The sequence below is a fragment of the Syngnathus leptorhynchus genome, chromosome 7 (assembly GCF_054491065.1).
Source record: "Syngnathus leptorhynchus isolate UIUO chromosome 7, UIUO_Slep, whole genome shotgun sequence".
Taxonomy (NCBI): Eukaryota; Metazoa; Chordata; class Actinopteri; order Syngnathiformes; family Syngnathidae; genus Syngnathus; species Syngnathus leptorhynchus.
Window position 1 is genome coordinate 1761403 of NC_141201.1, and position 26761 is coordinate 1788163.

At 43.8% G+C, this 26761-nt stretch overlaps 1 protein-coding gene across 12 annotated transcripts in view; it reads left to right on the forward strand.

Annotated features, from left to right (window-relative positions):
- The window catches only part of nectin1b (nectin cell adhesion molecule 1b), an 80222-nt gene that overhangs the window by 50555 nt on the left and 2906 nt on the right, over positions 1 to 26761 (forward strand). For all 12 annotated transcript variants that reach the window (XM_085915719.1, XM_085915718.1, XM_085915721.1 and 9 more), the window contains 4 exons: positions 10170 to 10541; positions 12279 to 12578; positions 13326 to 13443; positions 16352 to 16503. In XM_085915719.1, coding sequence (XP_085771845.1) covers positions 10170 to 10541; positions 12279 to 12578; positions 13326 to 13443; positions 16352 to 16503 — 942 coding nt within the window. The remainder of the gene's footprint in view (positions 1 to 10169; positions 10542 to 12278; positions 12579 to 13325; positions 13444 to 16351; positions 16504 to 26761) is intronic.

Sequence of the window (26761 nt, forward strand, 5' to 3'; positions counted from 1 at the left end):
CTCCTGGGGTGAGTGACAGTGATTCCAACACGTCCTAATTGAGTTGCTGGATCTCGCCTGCTTCACCCTGCCGCCTCGTGATCAATAGCACGACGCTATCAGGATGTGTCAGCGATGCTTTTGCCTTTGTTTCATCAAAGCGCTTGGCGAGTCGCAGCCTATTCAGGTCCGTTCGCCGTCTCGCGGCGCCTGCCGAGGAGGACCTTTGACTGGCCGACGTCTTGCCGGGTAATTTGGGCTCCCTTTTTATTGCCGCTGATAGCGCACAAATGGGGTGGCCCGTCAAATGCTTAGCATTTGGCCGCGCTCGAAATGCACGACGTGGACAATTACCTCCTCTCAGTGCGCCGTTACCTGGGAGCTGCTCAATTGTCACTTTTCTGTCTGTGTTCAATCGGGGAGGAAATTAAGTGTTTCTTTGTGCAAAACCCAGGTCACATTTACCCAAGTAGTGGATTGGTCCATTTCGACCCAATGGCTACGTAGCTACTAATTAACATCAGCAGTAAGCTAGCAGGTTGAAAGACTGGATATCGTTAGCAAATTGGTCAAATGTTAAAAATATGTGAAAAATGAAGACAGCTATAAGGCCTTCAGCATTTGTATGCGAATCTTATTCCTCAATTTCAAATGGCTGATTTTGACCAACAACATAACAGGAGGGTTAACCCCCCTCCCACCTTCTCCGATGTTCGAGCTGCCCTGTTTGCAATTATGGTTCCTTTCTCTGGCGCTATGTGAATCCCACTCCTCAATTTTTTTGACGGCGGGGGGTTGGGGGGGGAGGCATGAGTTAATTTCCTGCCCGTGCCCACAGCCCACCCACCGCGGCGCCACGCAAACCCTCGACACCCCGGATTCGCTCGACAATTCGGACGCTCTCAGATTGAGCTACCTTTTCTCTGCGTCTTGTTTTTCTGGCGGCGCGCATTCGCTTGGAATCCGGCGCACGACTCGTCGGCCCAGGTTGCCGCATGTCGCGACTCATTGTCAGACATCTAACAAGCGGCGGGGACGCGGGTAACTCGAAGCCGCCGCGCCACTCTCCTTTCAAGCTGCACTCGCTCTCCCTCTTGCTGTGGCTTTGTGGTTCCCCCGCCTTCTCCTTGAAAGCTCAATTTCTGAAGCAGAGTCAAAGTTTTTGGGTCCAGGGCTGATATTTTTCCAAGAGCCCCCTCTCAATCCTAACGTCTCATTATTTTTGAAAAAATAATAGTAATGTGTTGTAATCGACTTTTTGCACAGAAACAATTCATATATAACAAATTTGTCTTGATTTATCATATCAGAGCTTTCAATTGACCAGAATCCAATTTAGATAGCTCTTAAGAGCGTCACCAGAACTGGACAGTTTTATTAGTGAACTGCATTGTGACAAAGAGGCGTTATTTGTTCCAGCTGGGTTTTGATTAACTACTTGTGAGAAAAGTGCATTGGGGAAGGATGACAGTGGCGAGTAGGACTCCCAGCTGGAGAGCACATGTGGTGCGGCACGAATGCGGCGGCGCGACGCGACCAGCATTCCAATGCTCGTATGTATGTGGAACATGGAGCCGCGCTGGCCTCGTCGAGCTGGGCTGCGGTCGTGGTTTAGGAAACGCTTCAGCCCCCGGCCTCGGAGAGCTGGCGACAACCGCCGAGATTTACGATCAAAAACACACATGAAAACAGCAAAGGTTGGCGGCTGAGCCGCTATGCTGAAAAGCTCGGTGTGTTCTCGTGCTAGCCGTCACCGCCGCCATGTGCTAGCGCTGCGCTAGTGGTTTTTGTTAGCACTGCGGTCAACGAGACGAGATTAGTGAGGGATTAGTTTGGTGACTGGACAGGTCTGAAACCTTCTACCTATAATGCCTGCAAAGAAGTGATTTGTAACGTTCCTCGTATCAATTTGTTAAATCTTGTGAATTGATCTGGACTAAAGCCACAGATGAAGGTTCGCCGATTATACAGCACGTTCATCCTCATTGAGTGGGAAAAAACGATTTCAATAAAGAGAAAAACAGGTTCCGCGCTAAAACACGTCTTAAGTGGATCAGCTAAGGCTAAAGACGGGATGCTAATCCGTACCTAAACAACATGACCCGCGGGGGGCTATATTCATAATCGCGTCGATTTGCCTTTAATTCCTCCCGACACGTGCGCAGACGCGACGACGCGTGCAGGTCACGACGTCGCGGATCCAGCCGCGATGAGCTAATTGATAGCAGACAGTGGATCCAGCTGGAGGAAGAGGAGGAGCTTTTAGGAACTGAGGAAGAGCGTGTCCTGCATAGGTCCCTACCGCACATTAGGCATGCGCTTTGATGGCTGCCCTTGTTTGTTCCATCTCGCACGTCTTTAAAAATGCATGATACGCACGATTCTTTCGGCGACAGTCGACGCTATCCTCTTATCAAATATTGATTGGAGGCTAGCATGCTTCTCTCACTTTAATAAAGCCATACAGCGGGGTCTTCCACAAGTCTACATATATATATATCCTTTGACATACTCGCATCTTGGAGATCTCAAGCTGGCCTATTTTGAAGAAAAACAGAATAGAAAGAAAAAAACTCAGCATGTCTAGTGCAGGTCGCACACACACAAAAAAAAACTGGATGGTTGAGTATTTGTAAAGGTCAGCTCGCAGGGGGTGTATGGACTTACTGTGCTTGTGTATGAGAAGATCTTGGCATATTTTCTTCAGCGAATAAATGTAAAATGTTTATTTTGCTTACAATTCATTTTATGGTGCTTGATAAGGGTCAAATAGAAGGATTACATTGTTATATATTGAATTATGTTCAAGCCCTTCTAAATATTATATTAGTTAGTACCATGAAGTGCATTTTATTTCATATTGAGGCTGTGGCTAATGCAGCAGAAATTATTATATTATTAGTATTATTAGTTTAGGCAAGATTTTAATCGCGTAATTTTTATGGATGATTAAATGCTACACTTATTTTATTTTTTATTCTTATTGAAATTTGTATTATTTTCATTGCTCTTATCACAAGGGCTCCATTAGACAGCATTACCTAACCCACCCCTCAACCACTAATGCGTCATCCACCTTTCCCAGCTGCTTCTGGATTAGTTTCGTGTCCAGAACAGAACAATCAGAGAGCCTTCTTGTTCACTAGGTGGACAGACCCCCATGCACAGGATCTGTGCTTGTTTGCAGACGCTTGGTCCCTGAGTATCGGGTATCAGCGGTTGATGTCATCCAACCATTTGGCCATTGCGTCATCACTGTTTATTTTGTGTCGTCGCACCGAAACCGGTTGTGCCCTTGTTTAGTTAAGCTGCAGGGGAGAAGGGAGGCAGTGGATGGGGGTGGGCGGTATATGCATGGGTGTTGTGTTGTTGACACTCACTCAGCCACAAAAAAAAAAGTGTGTGTATGTCATTGCTGTGGTTAAAGATGAGCAAAATCCCAGATTACAGTACATGCTGTGTCGTCTGTAAACAAGAAAGCTTTAATTACAACTCAAGAGTGTAATTTGTGTCAAAATGCTGTCCTGTCTGAATCCTGAAAAGCTCAAATGAAGTGAGATGGAGGAAATACCATTGGTTCTGGATTCATGTATCATTTCTCATTCAAATAGCTCAAGTGCTAAAATAATGTGTATGCTAACAAATAGCAAAATGCTAACCTGAAATCTTTGGGGGGAAATATAACCATGAAAATGTGGCAATTTTGGTAATTTTGTTAAAAACATTTCATAGTAGCATGGATAAGAATGGTGCTAAATCTGGCCCTAATCTTCTTCCGTAGGAATGAGAATGGCGCGTGTCCTTTTTACGTTGCAAAAAGTCAAATTTACAAAATAGAGTTGCCGTGTTTTGTAGCGTTGCGTCGCTTCAGCGAATAATCTTTCCGCTGAACTGTCATGAAAAGCCACCCTACTGATGAATTCCCTTGACATTTGGAATGCCTTAAAGATGCTCTGGGCGTTTTTATTTGTGTGTGTTTTCACTTAAGTGCCATTGCCATGGTAACCACATGCACTACTACAGTCGAGTGTCGCCCAGGCCGGACCACGTACCGTTGAAAAAAAACAATAAACTGCGACTACCAACAAAAAATACGATAAATCACTGCCATGGCTTCCTTTAGTTTGTTTGCTTGTTATTTATTTGAGATATATGCCCGGACATCAGTATGGAGCCTTATTTCAAGGTAATGGGTACTCACAGATGCTGACGATACCAGCCACCGATACTTAAGGCCAGAGGGGGGGAAATCTAGTAAGTCCTCCTCCGCAGTAGTTGGCGCTATACTGCTTTTTTTGTTGTAATTGTGTTAAATGAAATTTAATACTTGCAGTATCGGTGCTCAGTATCGTTGAGTGCTCAAAGTGTGAACAGTTATCCAGGTTTCGGTTTGAAAAGAAGTAGTATCGAACATTGCTAGTTAGAATGGATGGGATCGTAGCCATCACAAAAAAACAACAACAACCGTTTGCCGCAGATAGAAGTCAGTCCGAGACGTTGGCCCAAGGCCGTGAATACTGTCGATAATCATTAACGTTTACAGCGCTGCAGCAGATGCTACATTGTTCTCGCTGGGTTGCGCGTTGGAAATGAGAAGCAGTTGGCTGGACCATTTCAAACAGGTCCGGTCTGTCATTTGGGTAGAAAGCGCTCGTTGCTGACATGCTAATGTTGCCACATAACAACAAATTTGCTTCATGTGACGCTGAAGTTGTTTGGGAAAAGATGAAATACTGAAATGCTTTTTAAATGAACCGAACATTTGATGAGATGAACATTTTGAAGTGGGAATGGTTTGAAGTAGTCCAGAAAATATGTTAAATGCGAGTTGTGTTCTGAATCATCTGTTCATCAGTTACTTTGCTACCTTGTCATCGTATTTGTTTGTCGGCACCGCTTATTATTTCAACAGACTTTCTTTTGTTTACACAAAGCTTTTGTCAAAAGAACTGACAGTCTAATTTCCCTAATAGACAAAATGTCTCTTATTTACTTTCCGCCAGAACAAAAGAATGTTTTGTCATTAATTAGTCATCGTTTAAATGCACTGCCCTCAAAGCGCATTTTACCGAAAAGTTTAATTTATTCATCAAAACCTCATCGGGCTGTGAATGAACTTTTTTTCATAAATTGCAAAATGTCGCATTTCAAAGAAAAAAGAAAATGCTGCTGTCCCTCGACAAGTGTCACAGTTACGGAGAAATACTGACAAAGCAGCGGCGGCGCGCTAATTGGCACGAGCGATAAACAAGCGGGGCGGGAGGATTCAGAATAAATCTGTGGGAAAGCAAATTGTCACTTGGAAAAAAAACAACTGTCTGATCTGTGACATTGAATGTCAAGTAGGGATTTGGTGTTTTGTCCTCATGAGAAAAATGCACCTCACTTGAACCACAGAATACTTCTCTTATTTTTGCTAATCGTTTCATGACGGGATATAAAAATAAATCTACTGATAAACATGATGTAGTTTTTCCGTAGTGTGCTGTCGAATGAAGTTTTTTCTTTTAATTCACAAAAACTAAAGAAATAAACTATAATTGGAGAACATTCCCATGAACAAAGACACGAAATTTGCTGAATTTGTTGGGCATGCTATGAAAGGTCTCAAGGACTCGTGCTCAAAAATGAACAAGAAGGCAGCCATTTTGTTTCTAAGCAGCCATTTCACGCTTTGCCAAACCTCAACTTAGGAATTCGTCTAGGTATCCATTTTTTTTCTCCCAAATTGATTTATGTGATCATTTTGAGAGTTTTCCATAAAAGCTGATGCTTCAAAGATTTCTCCTGCCACCCTCAATGGCTGCATGTGTGGCCAGGAGCCAATGAGGACAGCCTGGGCACAGTCGTCGTGGGAACGGCGACCGCATTAAACGCTCATTATCCCGAGTGGGTCGCATCGCGTTTGATCCTTCCGTGTCCCACTAACCAAAACGTTTACGCGAAAGTTCACCAGCTGCGCCCATCTGGAGGTGTTGTCATCACTACTTTAAACGCAGCGTAAAGTTCACGTCACCCTTGAAAAGACGGCGACGTCTCGCTAGCGTTCCGAACACGCCATTTGTCCGCCAAAGCTCCCTGGCTTGGCTTTAAATAGACATTAATGAGCGTCTCCTCTGAAATATGCATCGGGCCCTACTTCGTCTTGGCCTCGCTCACGTCGCGGCCCGTGAATTATACCCGGACTCTGGCGCAAATGAGTTTCTTCTGGGATGAGCGTGCCAGCAAACGAGCCAATAATTGTCTTATGAAAAGCTGGCTGGGCGCCGGCCAGCTGGACGGTGCGTAACTGCCAGGGAACGCTTGTTTCATGACAAAAAAAAAGAGCCTTTAGGGGAATGGTGTCCTCGATTTTAATGCAAAGTGTTAAGGTTGATGTTTGGAATGCCCCCAATAGTGGCAAGATGGTGTCAAAGTCGATTTGTACACTGAGTAGCATTGGCACTGAGTAGCGTTAGCTTCTTGCTAGCTTGATAGCACCTTCAGCTCAACTTAGTAATGTGTATTATTAGTTTTTTTAATGATTGTTCAGGTGGATTTGAGTGGATTTTTGCTTATTATTTCCAATTCATTCAATTAATAACTTAAAAATGTTTTTGTTTTTTTTTGAATAAAAATGTAACCCAGGCTAACCTTAGGTCCTCCATTACTGCTGTCCTTTAGACAGAGCACAAAAACACAAATGCTGAAGTTATTTTGTGTAGGTGGATTTTATTTAAAACCGTTCCGAATGTTAACGTGGCTTAAAACATTGCTTGTACAGTTCAAACAGACTTTACGACTGCGACAGTTTGGTTTGAGGTCACACTTGAAGGTACCACCGCAGTTATTGTTCCGCTGACACAAGACCGAGGAACAGAACGACGTGATTGGCCGACACGTTCTCTCCCAGCAGCAGAGATGAAAAAGCAAACATCCCACAGCCACATGAGAGAAACGAGTCGAGCCCGTTCCCCCGTGTTTATCGTAATTGTGACGGCTCTTATCAGAAAGTGGGAAGGCGGTTTTTAGAGACGGCTGGGTTTTTTTTTCTTTTTTTGCCAGACAACACAAAGCCCACGCTTGCTGGACCCGACCGGTTCTGAATGCTTGGTGGCAAGGCCGAGGGAGCGTCGCTATCAGTGGGGGGCCAGACGACTGTGCGGCTGCTTGAATGACGCCCCATTTTCCATCCAAGTAGGCTCACCTGGAAGTGTTTCGTACTCGCTCTTTGTCCTCTCGACGTCGTCTGCCGTCCTGTCTTTAAATCGACCACATGATAATAAATCTCCCTCAATGGCTGCCCTTCTCTCAGGACTCATCCCAAAGTCTACCTTTTCCATGTAACGCTGTAATTACAGCTCCGCCGCGTCAGGCGAGGACTCTTCCAGTTTTCTAGTCCCCGTGGGCGCCCCCTGGCCCTTCGACAGCGGGGATCTGGGCTCTGTGGCTGCGTAATTACGCATAGCCCTCTGGTTTCCATTTGTGCGAGGGCCTGTTTATTTGCTTCAGTCTGTTAAAAAAAAGAGGAGGAAGAGCGGCAAAGACGATGGGAGGGACTGCAGCATTTCACACCAGAAAATCTCCTGCCAGTATTTTGTGGGTCTGGCAGGCTTTGTGTTTTTTAAAGAACATGACCGACCCAATATTTCTGGAAAATAGCAACGGCACAGGAGTGGCAGCTGGGGTCTTTCTCACAGAACTCAGAGTGAGCGTCTGGGCTATTCTTTAACTTTATACTGCCGGAAAGTTTGACTTCCGTGTTTGTTCCGCAGCATCAAGAACACAGCTGTAATGGTTTATTTTAAAATCACCCTGCCATTTATCAGCTTCTGTCTTTCACACAGAGACGAGTGAAGGAAGTGTTGGGTGCTAAATTTCACACCCTTTGTTCGATTGTCTTTCACATAATGTTAAATATGTACCTGACAATTAATTGTATTCAACACCTCAGGGTGATAGAAGATGACAATCAAAGTTAACAACCTGGTTGAGGCTTTCCTTCAATTTGGCCTGATGGTGTTTCACCTTTAATCTGTCTTCCCCCGATCCTTTAATTGAATAGCTAATATATCAGGCTTAGCACACATAAATATTACCCCAAGTTAGCGTAGAACATGTTCATAGCCGTTGCCATCAACAGCTTTGATTGGTTCTGTTTTTAAACGTTGAGGAAGGAGCTCCAGATCCAATTTAAAGCGGCACTATCAGGCGCTAAATCGCGTTTGCCGTCTCCTGAAATATCTTACGGCCGCTAGCATCGGGCCGGCTAATGTTAGCGGTGATAAAGCAGAGCAGAGGTGCGCAAGGACACAGGTGTTCCTCAAGGTACATATGACAAGGTTGCTAGTCCTCGCTGTCAAAGCGGGTTAGTGAATCAATCTGTCATCTGGTGGGTGGTGCGAGTCCAAATCCCCGCAGACGCCATGCGGGGGACGAGGGGGAAATGAAAGATGATGTTGCGCTTGCTAACTTCTAAAGGTTGTCACTTAAGTCTCTTCGGCGGCGGCGGCGCTTGAGCGAAAGCCATAACAATGCATGGAATTGGTCTTTTTTTCACAGCGTTCCGCCTCAGAACGCAAGTGCGGCCGTCGTAAGCGTGTCGGAGATGGAATGCGCCACCGTTTATTTACTGCGGCTTAGACGGCTTTGACAGAAAAGCTTGCTGTGACACATCGGAGCCCCACCCATCAATCTGATGTGATCATCTCTCGCTATCTCTATCTCGTCTACCAATTAAGGTTTCAAATCCAGACTGTTTTAAATATCAAATTAGCATTTCAAAACAAGGTTACAGTTTGAAATTAGGGTTTCAAAACAGATTAGGGTTTGCAGTGACTGTTTCAGGCCTGGGTTAGGGTTTCTGTTTTGGCTGCATGTGTTTGCTAAGTACCACAGCAAATTTTCTCCCAGCTTTTACGACACGATTCACCAGAGGCTTTATGAGTCGTTAACTCAGGACTTTCCCCTCGCAGCTAGTCCTGCTGGCTCGCGCCTTGTGGCTGATTACAGCCGGCTTGTAAATCCGAGGCCTCGCAAGAGGGGACGCTGGGGGAGGTAGGAAATGGGACATCATCATACTTCACCTGCAAGTGAACATTAATCAAGGCCGCCTGATAATAAAGATGCAGCAAAGACAAAGCTGGATGAGGCAAGGGCCGGACACGACGGCACGCTGTCGTGCGCTTGCCAGTCTAGCGTTTGGCTTCATGACATCCAGTAAACCGACAGAAGATAACGTTAATTCACTTAATTGTTCTTATGGGGCCGTTAGAGTACCGCGTTTCCTTAGATAGTGACCATTCGTTTCCCATTTGTACGGACATTAAGTGTAAATAATCTCAAATTAGCTGGTAGCAAGCCTTTTTGCTAGGCTATTAAAAGGGTTACAAGTCTGGGACTTGTTTTGTGTGGGTTAAATAAACATGTTATGATTTTTTTTTTTCTTTTCTCATTTTACAACTAAAGCCCTTGAATGTCGGTGACGAACGAGCTAGCTTGATTTTTCTCAACGCGCATGCTCCCATTACGTTTATTAAGAGCTTCCAATGGCCGCAGGCAGTTCGTGGGAGCGAGTCGGAGGTAATTAAAAGCGCAATAGCATTGACGCTACACGAGGAGGAGGCGGTCGGTGGGAAACGACACGCCGGCGAGGCGACTTCGGCGTCAGCCGGTCGCCCTCGTTCATTAGCGATGCATTGCCTCTCGCGGGGAGCCTCCCTTCTCATCAGGAACGGCACCCCCGCCGGACCCAGACGTCCCCCCCCACACCAACCCCTCTGCTTTTAGCGCATTTTAAGCGGATGTACTGCTATGTATGCACGTCCCTAAACAGCGGGTTTGACTTTCAGCGCTAAATGGGCGTCCCAGGGTCAGGCGTTTGCTCATTTGCTTGTGGAGCAAGGCCTTTGCAAACTTTTTTTTTCTTTCTTTTTCCAAAGACCTTCTCATAATCTGTATGCCAATTAAACATCAGCATGCGGCGGTAAATGCCAGGGGAATTAAAGTAGATAGTTTTCAAGAAAAAATTTCATAATTAAGACATGACATTCATAGTTTTCAGTGAAAAAACTTATTTTAAGATTTCAATGTAGGTTTTATTACCATTTAGAATTTTATCTATGAAATAAGATCGCAGTTTCTTACCGTCACAGAACTCAAAAGAAGTTGGCCGCAATTCCTGACGAAGGTTCTCATCTTTGCCTCCTCAGGTGCCCGCTCCCAGATGGTCCGGATGGACTCGAGCAAGTCGGGCTTCGTGGGCTCCCAGGTGGAGCTGGGCTGCAATTTTATCAACAGCAACCCGCCGGTGAAGATCTCACAGGTGACCTGGCAGAAGCTGCTCAACGGCACCAAGCAGAACGTGGCCATCGCCAACCCGGCCCTGGGCGTCTCCGTGCTGGCGCCCTTCAAGGAGCGCGTCACCTTCAAGCAGGCGGCCGTGCGCCACCGCACGCCCTCGCTGGAGGACACCACCATCGTCTTCTCCAACTTGCAGCTGTACGACGAAGCGGCGTACATCTGCGAGTACACCACCTTCCCGGCGGGCAACCGCGAGAACATGGTCAACCTCACCGTCTTTGGTAAAATAGGATTTAGAATTGTTATGTTGCATTTAGGAGATGTTTAAGGTTTTTCTTCCATCAAAAAGCGAGCAACTTAAATTTTGAGAATATTGACCAGTTGCCTTGACGATGGCAGTGAGCTACTTCCATAAACATTTTTTTTCTCCCCATAAGCTGCTGAAAGATTCTTTTAATATGGGTCAAAGGTTTTTCTGTCGAATTAGTCTTCTAAATGCTTGAATGTTTTTTTCTTTTCCAAGAGTCAGATAAAGCGCGGTCAAAGGTACATTTTCCTATTTAGCGAAGCGTTTCAAGAATGATCGCTGCGTTTTGAGCTTGTGTGGCCAAACTGCCTTTGAAGGCCTCGGGCAAGCGGCATACTTTTTTTTTTTTTTTCCCCCCTCCGCTCTGAAGACTTTTGTCTGAAGAGACTTTTCACAGTTTGTATAAACGCAACCTCTGTGTCAGCCGCCGCGCCTTCTGACGGTGACGCCGCCACGGGTCGAGTGCGATAATTGGGGTGAGGCGCTCCCTTTGAACGCCTCACCGCCACAGCGTTGTTTTTTATTTTTTTTTACAGTATCCATCAAGAATCTACAGCACGCTTCTGTGTTATATTCTCGTTATAGCTTTGTTTAAACCATGAAACTTCATGACTTCCAATGTCACCCTTTTCCTTGGTATCGATCAGTCTCTAGCTAGCTAACTAGCTCACCGACTAGCTGTCTTGAAACAAACGTGTCGTTGGCTAACTAGCTAACTTAACTTAGCTGGCTAGTTCGAGCTGTCTCTAGCTAGCTAGTTAATTAGTTCACTAGCTACCTTAAAAGTAATGTGTCATTGGCTAGCTAGCTAAATAGGCTTACTAGTTATATTTTTTTCCTCCCAAAAGATATTTGGGATGTTACTTTGTTGCTTTTTTTATTTCATGTTCATAAAATCCAATGTCTTCTTCCAATGCGGTGAATCTCGGTAATCCAAATGTCGAGTTCATTGCTAATTGCTCTTTCTCCTTTGAATTTTAATTCAGTGTACTGCGATGTCCATAAAAGCAGATTCTAGGAAAGCGAAACATGCGTTATTGTGAGTGAGTTAAACTTGGCCGGAAAACATGGATTAATCTACTTTTCAAGAAAATGACTGTGAAATGTTTCAGACCACTAAACTTCATTTATGCTTGAATCATCTGGTTTTAAAAGAAAACATAAGAATTGATTATCTTAGAATAGAGCTCTCATCAGAGCCAATATGTGAGGCTTGATGCCTTTACCTTTGAAAGAAAAAAATACTCAAGTGGCCCCTGTTCCCAAACAACTCTTAGATGCTCATTTTAGATCCGAGAGCCCCTTTGCGCTCTTCTTTAGAGCGTGCTGAGCTCTTTTGCATCCGCAAGCGCCTTCCCTCTTTACGTTTACTTAAGATCAAGCGTGCACTAAGTGGAGATTTCTAATTGGCACCTCACAAAGGATTTCCAATAAGATGAGTGCTCATGTTGGGCTCCTCCATCTGCGAGACTTGCATTTTCGCTTTGAGAACCCGGCACAACTTTGCTTGATTAGCGCGGCTTCGCTTACTTAGCACGCCCCCCCTGGGAGGTAACACACGTCATATACAAAGTTTTTGTTTAATAAATTCAATTACCAAAGGTAGGGGTAAAAATTTGCATTTTGTTGTTTGCACAATTAAAAAAAAACAACAAGTTGGCCCCTTGTATTGTAGAAGGATTTAAAAATATTTTTGTCCCCGCCTCTGCAGCTCGCCCAATGACTCGCATGACCTTGACCACGCCCACCATCGTGGCCCGCTCGCAGCGCCGCAAGATGACAGTGGCCACGTGCGTGTCGGCCAACGGCAAGCCGCCCAGCGTCATCCGCTGGGACACCAGGCTGAAAGGCGAGGCCACCTTCCAGGAGATCCGCAACCAGAACGGCACGGTGACGGTGCGGAGCAACTACGTGATCGTGCCCGGCCGGGAGACGCACAAGCAGAAGCTGACGTGCATCGTCACCTACCGCAACGAGAGGTTCACCGACAGCGTGGTGCTCAATGTGCAATGTAAGCATCCGCTGATTTGCTTTTATAGTCCTTGGAGACATTTGGGCTATCAGAACAATTGAGCTGTTTCAGTTTTAAATGGGGATTGACCGATTTAAAAAATGTTCTGACGATTTGGCAGGAAAAAAATTCTGGTCACCAATTAATCAGATGACTAACAACATACTAACATTTTTTTTAGATTTTTTCGGGGGGAGGGTTTGGGACGGTGATAGAAATGTTTTTTTTTCCAATTTTCGAGAATTTAAGGGGAGTAAAAATAATAGTTGTGGTTTTGGTATTAGGATTTTGTTTGGATTTTGAAGAAGAATATTTTTGGTTAGATTATTGAGGAGTAAATTACAGAAGTTTTGTTGGCTTTAGGGGAAGATTAGAGGCGACCAGGTCAGCAAAATAATATTGTCTAAAGTTAAGCAGCATTAATCGTGATATTCGAACAACAACAAAACACTTGGCATCTTGAATTTGTGCTGCTCTCAGTAAACCAAGTCAAACGTATTGTACAGTATATCACCAGCACGTAGCGCCAGGCGCTGAATCAGTGCTTGTTGACAAATTATACGATCGTGATAAGTGGAGACTGCCGTTTGAACTTCGGTATGAAGCCAAGCGACGAGGACAGAACTCAACACGCTTGTTTTGAGTGGAAGCAAATTCCTGCCTTTTTTTTTTTTTTTTTTTTTTAATCTGGAGGTTCCACAAAAGCATGTTTGTGTGACCCGACTGCCTCTTGTGCTCGCTCTGCAGACGAACCTGAGGTGAAGATCGAGGGTTTTGACGCCAACTGGTACCTGAACCGCCAGAACGTTCAGCTGACCTGCCGGGCGGACGCCAACCCGCCGGTCACCATCTACCAATGGAAACTGTGAGTGGCGCCCACACGTCACAAAAAACATGACTGCTTTAGCTTTTACTCCACTTTATGATTTTGATTTTATAATTTTTATTTTATTCTATTTTAGGCTTTGTCTGTTTACTTTACCCAAGCTATTTTTCTTTTATCCCAATGATCTTTTTGCCTGGCTTTTTTTTTTTTATACTCAAAGGTTTTGTTTGTTTTTATATTTGTCTTTTTTAACATTTTCTTTTTAACACAACTGTTTAACGCTTCATGCAGAGTGATGCACAGCTCTATTTTACCCCCCCTCCATTGTTTTGCAAAGGTTTCTGTGCCGAACAGACACGGCAGGCTGGTGTATAACAAATTTGCACCCCCGTGGGTAATAAAGCATAATAAAAGCGCATAATGAAGTCAAGTTAACAGAATGAGTGGGCGCGCTCAGCTTGGTCTCCGTGTGGCGAAGCATTTTTAAAATGATGACAGCAGGGCCTCGTCGCATAGCAGTCGATGCGGGCTGCACACAGCACAACAATCAGCCCTCCTGATAAACAGCTAAAGAGGTCTTGACTGTCTCACCAGTAGAAAAAAAGAACGCTCCATTTCCAGTCAGGTGCAATTGTCGATCAATAAAACGCGGATGGAAAAAATTTGAATAACATTCCCGCATGGCGCATTGCAGTTATTCTCTAACAACATTCTCCACGTTTCTCCTTCCACATGCGACACAAGAGACATTTCTTAACCCATCTAAAGTATTTCGCAATCAAAATATTCCTCAAATTTTGTACTTTTGACAGGAGTTTCTGTATCATGCTTGACACTTTATTTTTTTATTTTGAGTTGTACAAACACATCGAGGATATCTTCAGTGTCCTTGCCGTGCTACTTCTCTCTGGTCGCTTGTTTGTTTTGATAAGAAACCTGACCCGAGGCCGATCACAATGGCTCCATTGGAGCAATGATGCCAAAAACAAACAACAGATCCAATCTTGGTCCTTCAATGGAAATTTGGAGACGGTTTCAAATTGTTCATGAGTTGACAATGCAAGACTTCAATTTCTTTTTTTTTTTTTTACATTTTTTACCTTAGTCGCTGCTAATATAATCAGAATTGATTGAATGTCAACATGTTCATGTAGGAACAAACATTTCCCACGACTTCATCTTTTTGTATTCTCGCACCATAGCACAAAGCCCGTTTCGTGGACACTAGATTTTTTTTTTTTTTTGTAAACAGCACCATCGAGCCCAAGTACACAGAGATAAATGCGGCAATTTATGCGCTAAATGCTCAGCGGAGGAGAGGTGAACGAATAAGTCACGCCAGCGAAGTAGACGTAGATTAATTGATCATCGTAGCCACGGCGCGAGCCTCCCTCCGGTTAGCGCTTTTATGTATGCGTGCGTATATATCAAGCTAGCTCTCAGCTAGAGAAGCTCAGATAAAGAACTCAAAGGACGATGCAGGGGGAGGATAAAGGCGGCAAAGAGGAGAGATGTGATCTAGCAAGACGAGGGCGCGGCGCTGACAGATCGGAGGGGACGGCCATTGCGGCGCTGAAAGCCAGACGGCAAATTTGTTGTGAAGGCTCCCCTGGGCGCGGCGGTGGAGGTCAGCGCAAGGCTGTGACGGAAGCGTCCGGAACAGGCTGGTCCAGGGCTTGCGCGCGCACACAAACACACACACATTTAGCACATAGCAGAGGTGTCAGTGACAGTCATGTTATCAGCATGACATTATAGTTCAGGTCCGTTGAATTGCTGTTAATGTTAACAAAGTCAAAACAATCACCCACCTAAGAGTGTAAAAACAAAGTTAACCGCATTCAGTCTTAAAATAATAATAATTCTTCATGGTAACTACTGTCAATAATAAAAGTGTCAAAATATGTTTGCTCATGTGTTGAAAATGTTAAACGGTCAGTACTAAAAATGTCAAAAGAATAAAACACACATGTTCACCATTATTTATATGTTATTCAAATTTTCAAACATGACACAAGGAAGTTGACTCCCAGAGCGCACTCGCCAGACACTCTCGTCCATTCGCGTTCAACGAAGCCAACGAAGGAAAGGGGGGCGACTTGTTGGAAGTCGATACGGCCGCAACTGGCGCCGCGGCCCCTCCTTCCCGTGTAAATGAATAAAGAGGCTATCCGATGCATGACCTGATCAAGCGAGCGGAAGCATCGGCGTGGCGGCAAACACCCGAGGCCACCTCATTGACACCTTATCAGTCGGTCTTCCGGGGTGGTGGGAGTAAGCCCCCCGAACACAAACTCCATCTCCTACTTACATACCTGTTTAACGACCCCCCCCCTCAGGCTGCAGCATACCTGTTGGGATCTGGTTGCTCAGTCATTTAGTATGACAGATTACAGTCAACATGCAACTCTGTCTAATATTGCGTCGACATGCACGCTACTCTTCCCCCCTTTTTCTGCCCCGCGAATGCTCCCTTTTTTTTTCCAGTTTCTAATCTCCCGCAGGGCAGCTAGTTTACCTGATGAAATGCAGACAATAAGCCGGTTGTCAAAGTAAGCCCCGAAACACAAGTCCCCTCGTATACTGACGTCTCGAAAGGTTTTTTATTAAAACAAGTTTTTGGTTTTTGTCATTTTCAGTGTTCTGACATTTTTACAATTCATTTTATTTCAATATATATTATTGTTTGCTATTGTTTGTATTTTGTTTTCTGTCATTAAAATGCCTTTTTTTTTTCATTTTTGACTTTTTTACAATTCATTTTATTCCAGTATATTTTTTATTTGCTATATTGGATGTTTGTTTCTATATATTTTCAGCTTTCAGTGTGCAATGTCCCTTTTGGGGCCTCCCTCGTAATTTAGAAAGATGGATGATAGTTGCGATCCGTGCGCGGTGCCGTATTTTCTGCTTTCCTCTCATAACGCTCTTCCCCTCCACCTTCCAGCTTGAACGGCTCACTGCCGAGCAACGTGGAGATCAAGAACAACAGCTTGTTCTTCAAGGGTCCCGTCACCTACGACTTGGCCGGCACGTACGTTTGCGACGCCACCAACGGCATCGGCACGCGCACCGGCATCGTGGACGTCAACATCACCGGTAGGCGGCCGTTTCTCGGCGCTTCCTTGCTCTTTTGGCCCTCTCTGGCATGGCTTCATAACCGGCAACAGCAAAAAGCTACTAACAAAGCTACAAGCCGTCTCCGATGCTATGTTTTGCTAACAGCTTGCTCCTGAATGAGTGTGGTAGTGAGTGCGTAGCGACCGGTGGGGTCGCTAAGCAATTGCGTAGTGCTGACAAATGATAGAATTTGTAAAAAATGGAAGTTGCTAGTGTTGGAAAGACTTAAGTGACTAGCAGCTGCCAAAAATCGGCTAAGTGCTAAATGGCTAAGTGACAGAGTTTGCCAAACTGCTATCGAGCTTTTTGTTGTTTTGAGATTTTCATTGGTTGGCGACAAATTTGGAGAAGCTAGCTTCACTTCGATGAAGCCAAATATACGTAGATGGAATTGTCATAAAAGTGCGGGAATGAAGGCTAACCCTGAATAACATGGGGGAAGTTGGTAGCGGCTTTATTGACAGGTGATTCAGCAACATCGTGGTGGGCGAAGAAACATCTTACTTAAACGTATGGATTATTTTTTTTTTTGCACTCCTTCCAGGCGGGGGTGGTGGTGTACCAACACTCTAGGCTGACTCACATCCCGTCTCGGGAACAGCTGCCATATAGTGTCTTTTATTTATTATTTATTTGCTATTCTTTCCTGATAGGAGAGGGGGGTGGTGCATTGTGATAATTCAGGTGTGAGAGGCGGCCGTTAGTCACCAGACAGGAAAGCGAGGAAGCAATCGGCTCATACGAAGGGCCCCTGAACGTCACACAATGCGATGCAAAGACAAAGAGGAAAAGCCACTGAAGTCATTTTCTCTATTTATTGTCAATGAGCAGGCTTTGTTCTACTGCCGCTGTCTGTGTCTTTGTGTTGAGTGACTCTAGAGAGACCATATTTCATTTAAGCACATTCAGCTGCTGGATGTTTGCATACGCCGTTTCAATGCACACTTCGTTTTTCTGCCTGGTTTTGTTGCTCACTTAAAGTTGCCTAGTGCGACTAGATAAAGCGCAATCCAGGGGCAGATTATATAGCTAGTCAACTAGTCGGGACAGATTTTACTTGTTCTTACTGGTGGCTCCAGTTTTGGGATAAGTTCCCAAAGGTCTACAATCAGGCTTTTTGGATATGAGCGCTGAAAGGTCACAATCTAACCCAACATAGCCGCTGGGAGTTCCAAGATAGCGGCCTGTCAAATTTCAGGGCAACAGATGACTGTCAAACACAGGGTTGGTTGCTGTTTGATGTGGCGAGGAATGCGGCGGCATGCCGGAACCTGTCCACGCGCCTCAACTTCGCAGGTGCTACGTGACGGGGAGATGAAACTGTTTCCTGGTCCCATTCAGGTCGAGACTTGTTTTTGTAATGTACAATGCCAATTCCTTGTTTATTCTCTGGAGCGGCAAATGCAAAACACACTTAAACTCTTGAACTCTTTACGTTCAAGAGAGTACATTTGCAAAAAGCCTCATAAGCCAGTTTAACCTAACGACCTAAATGCCAAAGTAATTATTTGTTTTTGGAATGCTTCATCTAAATATTGACATGACCTGTCTGCGAAACAATTAAGATCGTTTACGATACACGGAGCTTGTGTCTAAAATGTATTTGTCTCTCAGACAAGATTGTTTACGAGCTCAAAGTTCAAATTCCAAATGGCTATTTTTAAGCGTTTTGAATAAAAACAGATGCGAAAGGTTTTTTTCTCTGGATGAAATGCTAATGTGTAGCGACATATTGTCGGGATAGGAAGAGCGAGGACATGTTAAGTTGTGATTCCAAGACTCTTGGGCCAAGCTTAGCAGCGACTTATCGGCAGCTAACAGTGTGTCATTGCCAGCAGGTAGCATTATCCGGAGTGATTTGATTTTGAAGTCTCTAAAATGCTAACAGCTTGATTTCTGCTCACTCCAAGATTAGCAGTGTGTCACAAAAGGGATTAGCATTGCTAACTATATATATAGCTAGCTGAGTGCTTAGCTACAAAGGACCTCTTGACTTCCTTTGCTGTTCCTATAACACTTTTTTGGGATTAGGTGCCGTTAAATTTGTGGATCCATGTAACGCTAGCTAGCGCCCTACTAAGAAAAAGTGCTTTAAAAGGAGAACTCCTGAACCAACTGGTAGCTAATATCACGTACCTGCTAACAGGTAACATGAGTCCACAGCAATGTGATTTTGCAGTCTGGAAAATGTCAACAGATTGTTTCTTGTGGTCGAATAACTTCATTTTATGGTGTCGGCTTCCGGTCAATTCTTGTTTCTCGCCTTCCAGACAAGTTTGTTTACCTGCTCTTACATTTGATTTCCAAATGTTGCTTTAAAGGGCAGAAATGTAATCATTTCATATTTAGTCAATAAAGCGTTCACGCCTTGGCCTTTTCCCGCCGGCTCCGAACTGTACCCGAGGCGCTGACAAAAAATATCAGGCGTCCGGCGTCTATCAAGATTGGGACGTTATCCGAATGCGCGGTCGCTGCGTGCGACGTGCATTATGCATGAGCGTGGACTGACACAGCAATATAAGTCTGCCAGGGAAAACATCCCTGCTTCCACTTTTCGCCGAGATAAAACGTCCGAGACAAGCTGTTGCGTATCCGAGGAAATCTGTTTTCGCCGCACCGGGAAGCAACGCTGATGGAGCACTTAAGAGAGGCAAATTTTAATCAAGCTCTTCGCTCTTCGCCCCGCCATTTGTCAGCGCTCAGCAGATAGCGGCGGCCAAGGAGCGCCTTGTTTCAATTAGTTTTGGGGGGGGGGGAGGCGTCGAACCGCGGTTAGTCACGTGGGCACGGAGCGCTTCCTCCAAGGACACGCGTCGTTCGTTGCAATCTAATGAAGCACCTTCGTCTTTTAATCACTTCTCCCTTAAGATAAAGCGAAGAAAAACAGGCCTGGTTTTCTCAAAACAAATAGCTTATTCCCATTTCACTCGCAACTCTACAGAAAGGAAGCCGACAAGTCGTCCGCTCCGATTAATCAACTCGTTGGAGAAGGGCATCGGATGTTAAACAAACCTGGTCGCTTAGCTTGTCTCGGTAGCAAATTAGAAGAGTGAAATTGTTATTTGCGTTGGAACGTTTTTTTGGTTGAGGCGACATTTGGCCCAATTTCCATACTTATTATAGATACGGGGATGCTAGCTTCTCATATAGCCTAGCTTAGCAGCTAACTAGCTGGACTAAAATTAAATTGCGCCCACAACTGGCGATTGATGTTACTCACTTTTAATCAAGCGAATTCTCAAATCTTAGGTCTTAAATTTTTGTCAATGAAAATTCACTGATATGCTAATCGACCCTGGATACGAAATAGTTGCTCTAAAATTAATCTATGCACAGCTGGCTGTTGAAGTTGCGAACGTTTGATCAGCTAATTAGCAACAATCAAGGCAGCAAATTGGAAAGGTCAAAATTAATTTGTACGCACCCGCAATTGGCTGGTAAATTCTACTGTGTGTATCATCTTTGCAACAGTGTGGAATAGTTTTGGCTAGCTTCCATCCATTTTCCCATTATTTTTTCTTCTGCCAATTCTGGTCACCGTCACAGACTGGCTGAAATCTGTCAAAGCTGTCAATCTTGAGGCTATTCCAATAACTAGGAAATCGGACATTTCAAGAAAAATACAGTATACTGACACTCCGAGTTCCTGCAGTCGGATATTTACAGTTTGTCCATTTCCTTCTCGCTAGCAAAAGTGATGCCCAACTTTGGACAATCTTTTTTAAATACTATTTTTAGACGCAATTCAGTCTTTAATGAACTTAACATTTCCGTGACTGTCAATTAATAAGACGATTCACTCAATAGTTGATCTCATGCATATAATTTTTTTGTGACCATCAAAGAGCATTACCAAACAAAGACAAGTGTTTTCATTTGCGCTAGAGTATGTTTATATAAACATGAAAGACAATTGAGCATTCATCAAAGCTAATGTACATTTTGGTCAACATCCAAGGCAGTTAAATCTTGAGTGAATCTTTTTTTGTAAAAGCCAAAGACAGTTCCGAGTCGTTAACCTAATAAGCGTTCCGTATATTTTCATCTATTTCAAAGAAAATGTGGAGACTTCAAACTAACTTTTTATAAACATAGAACATTGTGTTGAATGAACTTGCAGCGCGCCGCCTGTGGTCATGTAAGAGAAGGAAATCAGCCTCTTTATTACACTAATCACCTTCGGAAACAAGCCGGCTCTGTTTTTGTGCGGCGAGCAAAATGATGCCGCCGTCTTCATTTTCTTCCTCGCACAATAAGTGCTGATGAATGGCCTTTCTGTTCGCAAAGGCCTCACAATTATGCCATAATCACCCACTCTCGTCGTTGTTGTCTTTTGTTTTCACTGTACTGACAAATGTGGGAAAATTTCTTCTCCCTTGCGGTGGGTCGACCTGTGGAAATTTACATTTAAATATTATTTTGTTTTTGTTTAAACACCCCCCCACAGAGACGTTTTATCGCACAGGTGGGAAACTTGTTCCGCGTCAAACCTTGCCCTCAGCCTAACAGCAATCAAATGCTGAGGCAATTATGTAATTTATTGGTCTTATTGTTCTTATTAGGATTCCATGTTACTGTACTGCAATGTAATTAACGGCCACAAGGTGGCATCAAATTACCGCACGAAACTCATCAATTCACTTCGATGTAGTTCTCGATAAGGTAAACGATGTTTATATTGTACAGTTAGTTTTTTTTTACACAATTATACATTAACGTGGTTCCACTTTTAACCAGCCCAAGGAGGGAAACCATACTTGCAATGTGCTTTGCGCTGAAAACAAGTTTTATATTTTTGTTTTATCGCCATCAAGGAGGAGGAGATGATATCAGAGAAGTTAAGGTTCAGCCCATGGGCAAACCTACCTTGCAGAGATGTTTTATTTTATCTGAAGCTTCTTTTTTTTTTTTTTTATCTGAGTCAAGGCGCACTAAAGCTTTTTGTTCAACCAGATCCGTCGTGAACAGGAGGAAAGCAGATGAATGCATGGCTAACATCCGGCAACAGGAAAAACTGGGAAATGAGATGGGCTCAGGCACATGATGAAAGTGGATTTGGAAAGGATTGAAGGGCAAAAGAAACTTTACTTCCTTAGCAAGCCTCTCTTTTTAGAGAATGTGTGAATAATCCAGCGCTTCTGTTTAAAGAGTCCCATGTTAGCAAGAAAGCAGTGTTGAGAAAAATACAAAATGGAGATGAAAAGTTGACCAGGGAATAACTTTTGGAGAACATCTCCAAAAAGATTTTCCAAGAGAGTTTTCAGAGGCCAAACAGCCAGCACCTTCTGCTGTACAGAATGAAAGTAGCAATGAAAAGATATTTATAATCGCACACTGCCGGGCAGGTTGACTTGTCTGGCTCGACCTTGTTGTCGGCCCAAACGCTCTTTCGCGGACACGGTCGGGCTGACGGCGAAGCGACGCGTCCTCGCTGCGGGAGGCCTTGCCTCGGCCAAGATCACCCCTCATTATCCAAATGAGGCATTAGCGTCACATGCGCGCTTTAGTTGAGTTAGCGCTTTGGCTAATGCTAATTAAAGGCCTAGAAAGTGGCATTTTAATCCAAACTGTCCATTTTGTGGCCTTCAGACTTGTTTGTGCGTCCTATCATGACAATCCCATTTAGTCCTGTACAATTTGTTTGTTAGCGCCAAAGACAATTTTTAATCTCAATTTTTAATCATAAGGATTAATCTCCTTAATCTTTTTAAAAAATCTCTTTAATCTCAATTTTTAATCTAATCAATTTTTAATCTCTGAACGTGTAGTCATTTCCCAAACATCAGACTATATGTATTCTTCAGACATTTTTGAAAATATCCAATATTCAATTTTTATGAAAAGAACGACAATTTAGATTATTCCATGAGCCTAATGTTAAAATTTGTCAACATCAGAGAGCCATCAGTGAGTCAAACATAATTTTTCATAAACATCAAAGACACAATAAACCTTTTTTTAATGTATATAATGAGCCTAACTTTTTGGAGAATATCAAAAACACTTTCCAATTACTGAAGACAATTTAGTGTCCAATTTAGATTATTCCATGAGCCTAATGTTAAAATTTGTCGACATCAGAGAGCCATCAGTGAGTCGAACATAATTTTTCATAAACATCAAAGACACAATAAACCTTTTTTTAATGTATATAATGAGCCTAACTTTTTGGAGAATATCAAAAACACTTTCCAATTACTGAAGACAATTTAGTGTCCAATTTAGATTATTCCATGAGCCTAATGTTAAAATTTGTCAACATCAGAGAGCCATCAGTGAGTCGAACATAATTTTTCATAAACATCAAAGACACAATAAACCTTTCTTTAATGTATATAATGAGCCTAACTTTTTGGAGAATATCAAAAACACTTTCCAATTACTGAAGACAATTTAGTGTCCAGATTTGCAGTTTTTCTCCACAACGAACGAATCCGTGCTGGATTTCCTTGGTCCCGCTAGCACATATTTTCTAAATAATGCAAAAGTATTGACAGAGGCTTGACAAGATGGAGAAGGGGCTTAGGGGCATGCTCCTCCATCTTGTTGTTGTGAAAGAATAAAATGTCACCAGGAGAGCGCACGTGACAGGCGAGTTCCATTTATCATCAACATTTTTCTCCGCCAGCTCTGCTTGTTTGGCCTCTCCCGAGGATAGTAGCGACGGGGACGCGTCTGCCCGAGCGTTCTCCGTCCTCAATCTCCAAGTCACGCCTCACCGACAGCGGCGTCATGTAGGTCACACGCCGTCGCTTCTAGATATGTAAAAATAATAATGATCAAAGGATAAAATAAGGAAAAAAGAAGCAAGAAGACAAGTAGAATGTTTGGGAGAAAATGGCCACCTGCTTAAAAAGAGCAAAAGCGCTGGAATGCCCGCCGACCCAAGAATTCGTCTTTACATCGCGTCTGCTCGGCGCTGCAGCCTCTCAACGGCAAAAAAAAGTGCATCAAGGAGGCCAGACGAGTTCTTGACACAGATGCGTGCATTATGGAGCCCTTCAGCAAAATGGCCGCCTCCGCAAATGCATCAAGTAGCCAAAAAAAAAAAAAAACGCGAGCAATGAATGAAAGAAAAGATATATATCAACAAATGAATGAAATTGGAAATTTTGCACAAATGAAAATAAAATGTTTTTTCTTTTTTTGGCAGACTGCCACTGTGCTATTTAAAAAAAATAAAATAAGCACCCTGAGTCCACACAACATCCTCCACCGATGACGTCATGAGTGTTTTGATGCGCAGTGTTATCTTGTCCCACACGTACGCTAAGGCTCTGCCGGGGGAATTTTTGACATGCTTTTGGCTTTTAAAAAGAAAGTTGTTGGGGTTTTTTTTTTTCCCCCCCCCACCCATGTTATGACTTGTATTTGCCTCTTTCAAACCACTTTGGGGGTTTTAGTAAGCGTGGCAGGTGAAGCAGATTTGTGTGAAAGGCACAAGGCTCCACAGGCTTCCCTCCATGGGACGCAAAGTAAAAATGTGTGGCCCTTATGTCGTTTCTGTGAATAGACTTTAATCACTATGTCAACATTTAGTTGGATTGAAATCATTTTTTATACCGGTCAATCCGGTAGAACGGCTTCACAGTTAGATATTGCGATCTTTAGCCCTCTGGTACTAACGATCCTAATATTTCTAGTTTGGGAACTTTTAAAAATAGTTCTGCTTTCAACGGCCTGCAAAATATCCAAGGCGGGTGTCAAAGGGTGGCATCACCTGATCCTTTATGGGAACCGGGCGGCGGGCGCTCTTTCATGTCGTCCATCTTGTCCCGGCTAATTAGGCTCCAATAACGAGAGCGACGACGCACCCGTGAATCGAAGGCCGAGGATTACGGGAAAGCCTTTCCCATATTTATCCCGCTTTTGGCTGGGTGGGACAAGGTGTTCCTGCGGAGGGTGACCTCTGATTCATGTGTGTAATGAGGAGCTGTGTCTCCGTAATCCCATTAGCTGCTTGGCTTAAAAGTTGATATTGGAGACGCCATCTTTGTAAAAGAGAAAGACCAAGTCTTTGAATTCAGTGCCATTGGGATTAAGAAAAGAACAATGGAAATTGCCGGGTGTGCTCTTCGTGTGTGACTACTTCATGTTTGATCAGTAGGGGCGTGTAATGTCGCTGCTTTGGTCGTACAATGTTAGCTTTGAAGCTAACAAACACATAAAGATGTAGCTTTTGAATGGTGTGAAATTGAATATGATTACATAGCCGCATGGATTTACTTGGTTGGCTTGGGTCTTGTTTTTACCTTAAAAGGTATCAAATGTGTTTTTTATCAATAATGCCCAGATGTTGATAACGTTGGTTAGCATTTCAAGCTAGCAGTAGCATAGTGCTTTAATAGATAATACGAGTACATCAAAGCAGACAAAGGTCCGCCTTTTTATTTTATTTTTTAAAGGCATTCAACTATATGGACGACTACGTGTCTTCATCCCCGTCTCGTAGCTTTATCTTGGTTGGCTGTGGGCTTTTGAAGACCTAAGTAAGTGTGGCCATGAGCCTACGGCTCACAAACACAAATAACTGTTTGCGTCGATAAGGAATCAACATTCAAGGGGTGGAGTCCAACCCTCGACAGATGTAACATTGATTCAAAGGCGTGTCCAAAGACTTTGGTCTATCCCCTCCAGCGTAAAGGCACCACGCCGCATTTTCGTACGTTAAATAAACATGACGCCAGCAGGAATGCGACAAGCAAACGCTGCTGTGAAGAAAACGAGTTTATTAAAAGCAACCTGCAGCCGCTCGTTTTTCCACTTGCGTGTCTGCACACGCTTCAATGAGACGTTCCCATTCCTACCAGGGTGAGGGGGCGAGTGGGAGTTCTTTCGAAGTGAAACACGGGGCGTGGTAACGTGACAAAGTGAGGATGAAAAGGAGAAGAGGGAAATTACAAGACAGCGAGAACAAATACAACCATGACGTGCAGCGTTTGTTTTTTTTACGTCTGCATTAAAACAAAGCGGTGGATCAAAACTGTCTCGAGACGTTCACACATTCGGTCATTGTTCTTTTGTCTGCCTGTAGGAGCACATTAATTGAATTACTATTGCCGTCTTACTCGTGTCATTTAATGGCCTTGATGTTATCTTTTCCAATCCTTTGTGTTCATTGACACAAGTTGGGAAATTGACAGTTGTCAAAATACATAAAAAAATATGTGGCCCTCTGTGAAAAATTAAAAAAAGTCCATCCCTGCTCGACTGGTGTCGGCCTTCCGCCCAGAATCTCAGCATACTCACCTTGTCTTAATTTGTGGTTATTGAAACGCTATTAATATGGCACATTGAAAGTGACATCGCCTGTGCGGAATCGTCTGTGACAGCGCGCGGGAGGGAGCCGACGTCCCACCGACGCGTCGTCGCTAGCGGCAACACCTGCCAACAGACTGATAAAACAGCCCTGATCCTGTTCCCAGCAACACAAGGCAGCCTCTGTTCGCGACGCGCCGAGAAAATATTCCGATAGCGCCTTAACCTTGACTTGGAAACACTAAAAGCTACCATTGAGATTAATAGGTGCCAAGATGCGCGGTGAGAGGCGATAATTCAATCCAGGGGCGTGATAGATTTATACGGGCAATGAATAACATGAAATACTGCAGCCTTTTTTTTTTTTTCTTGTATCTTTTTTCTTTTTCTTATTGCTTCAACTGCGCCATCCCCTGTAGAAGTGCATTCATCATAGCGCGTTTACATCAGACCCGATTAGGTGGAAGATTTATAGCCGAGAACGTTTTGGTGACAAAATTGAGTGCCTGGATGGGCAGACACTTTGGGACAGTGAAAATAATGTCTTGTCAGAAGCATGTCTTTATTTTAATTGCTTTTGAATAATGACCAAAGGCTGGTAAAATTGAGAATTTACAGCCCGGCAAATGTGTTTGTTCATGCATTTCGCTCATCAAAATATGTTTTCTGATTGATCAGTGGATGAAATTATGGTGTCGTAAATTGTGGAGGAATGCAGGTAATTCATTCTCGGCTGAAGTAATTGTCGTCGGTCGGGTGTGGTATTCTCCAGGCCTGAGGAAGTGGATGACGTCATCCTTGTGCAGGCCACGACTTGAAAGGTTTTTTTTGTGCCACGCAAATTTGACAGAAAGCAGCTCGGCGTGGTTTTAGGAGGTCGTCTCGGTTTGTGTGACGGCTCGGCTGCTTTGTTTGCTCTCTGGCTGTTTGCTTTCATTGCCTCCAAGCTGATGATGAGCTTTGATTGAATGTTTGTCGC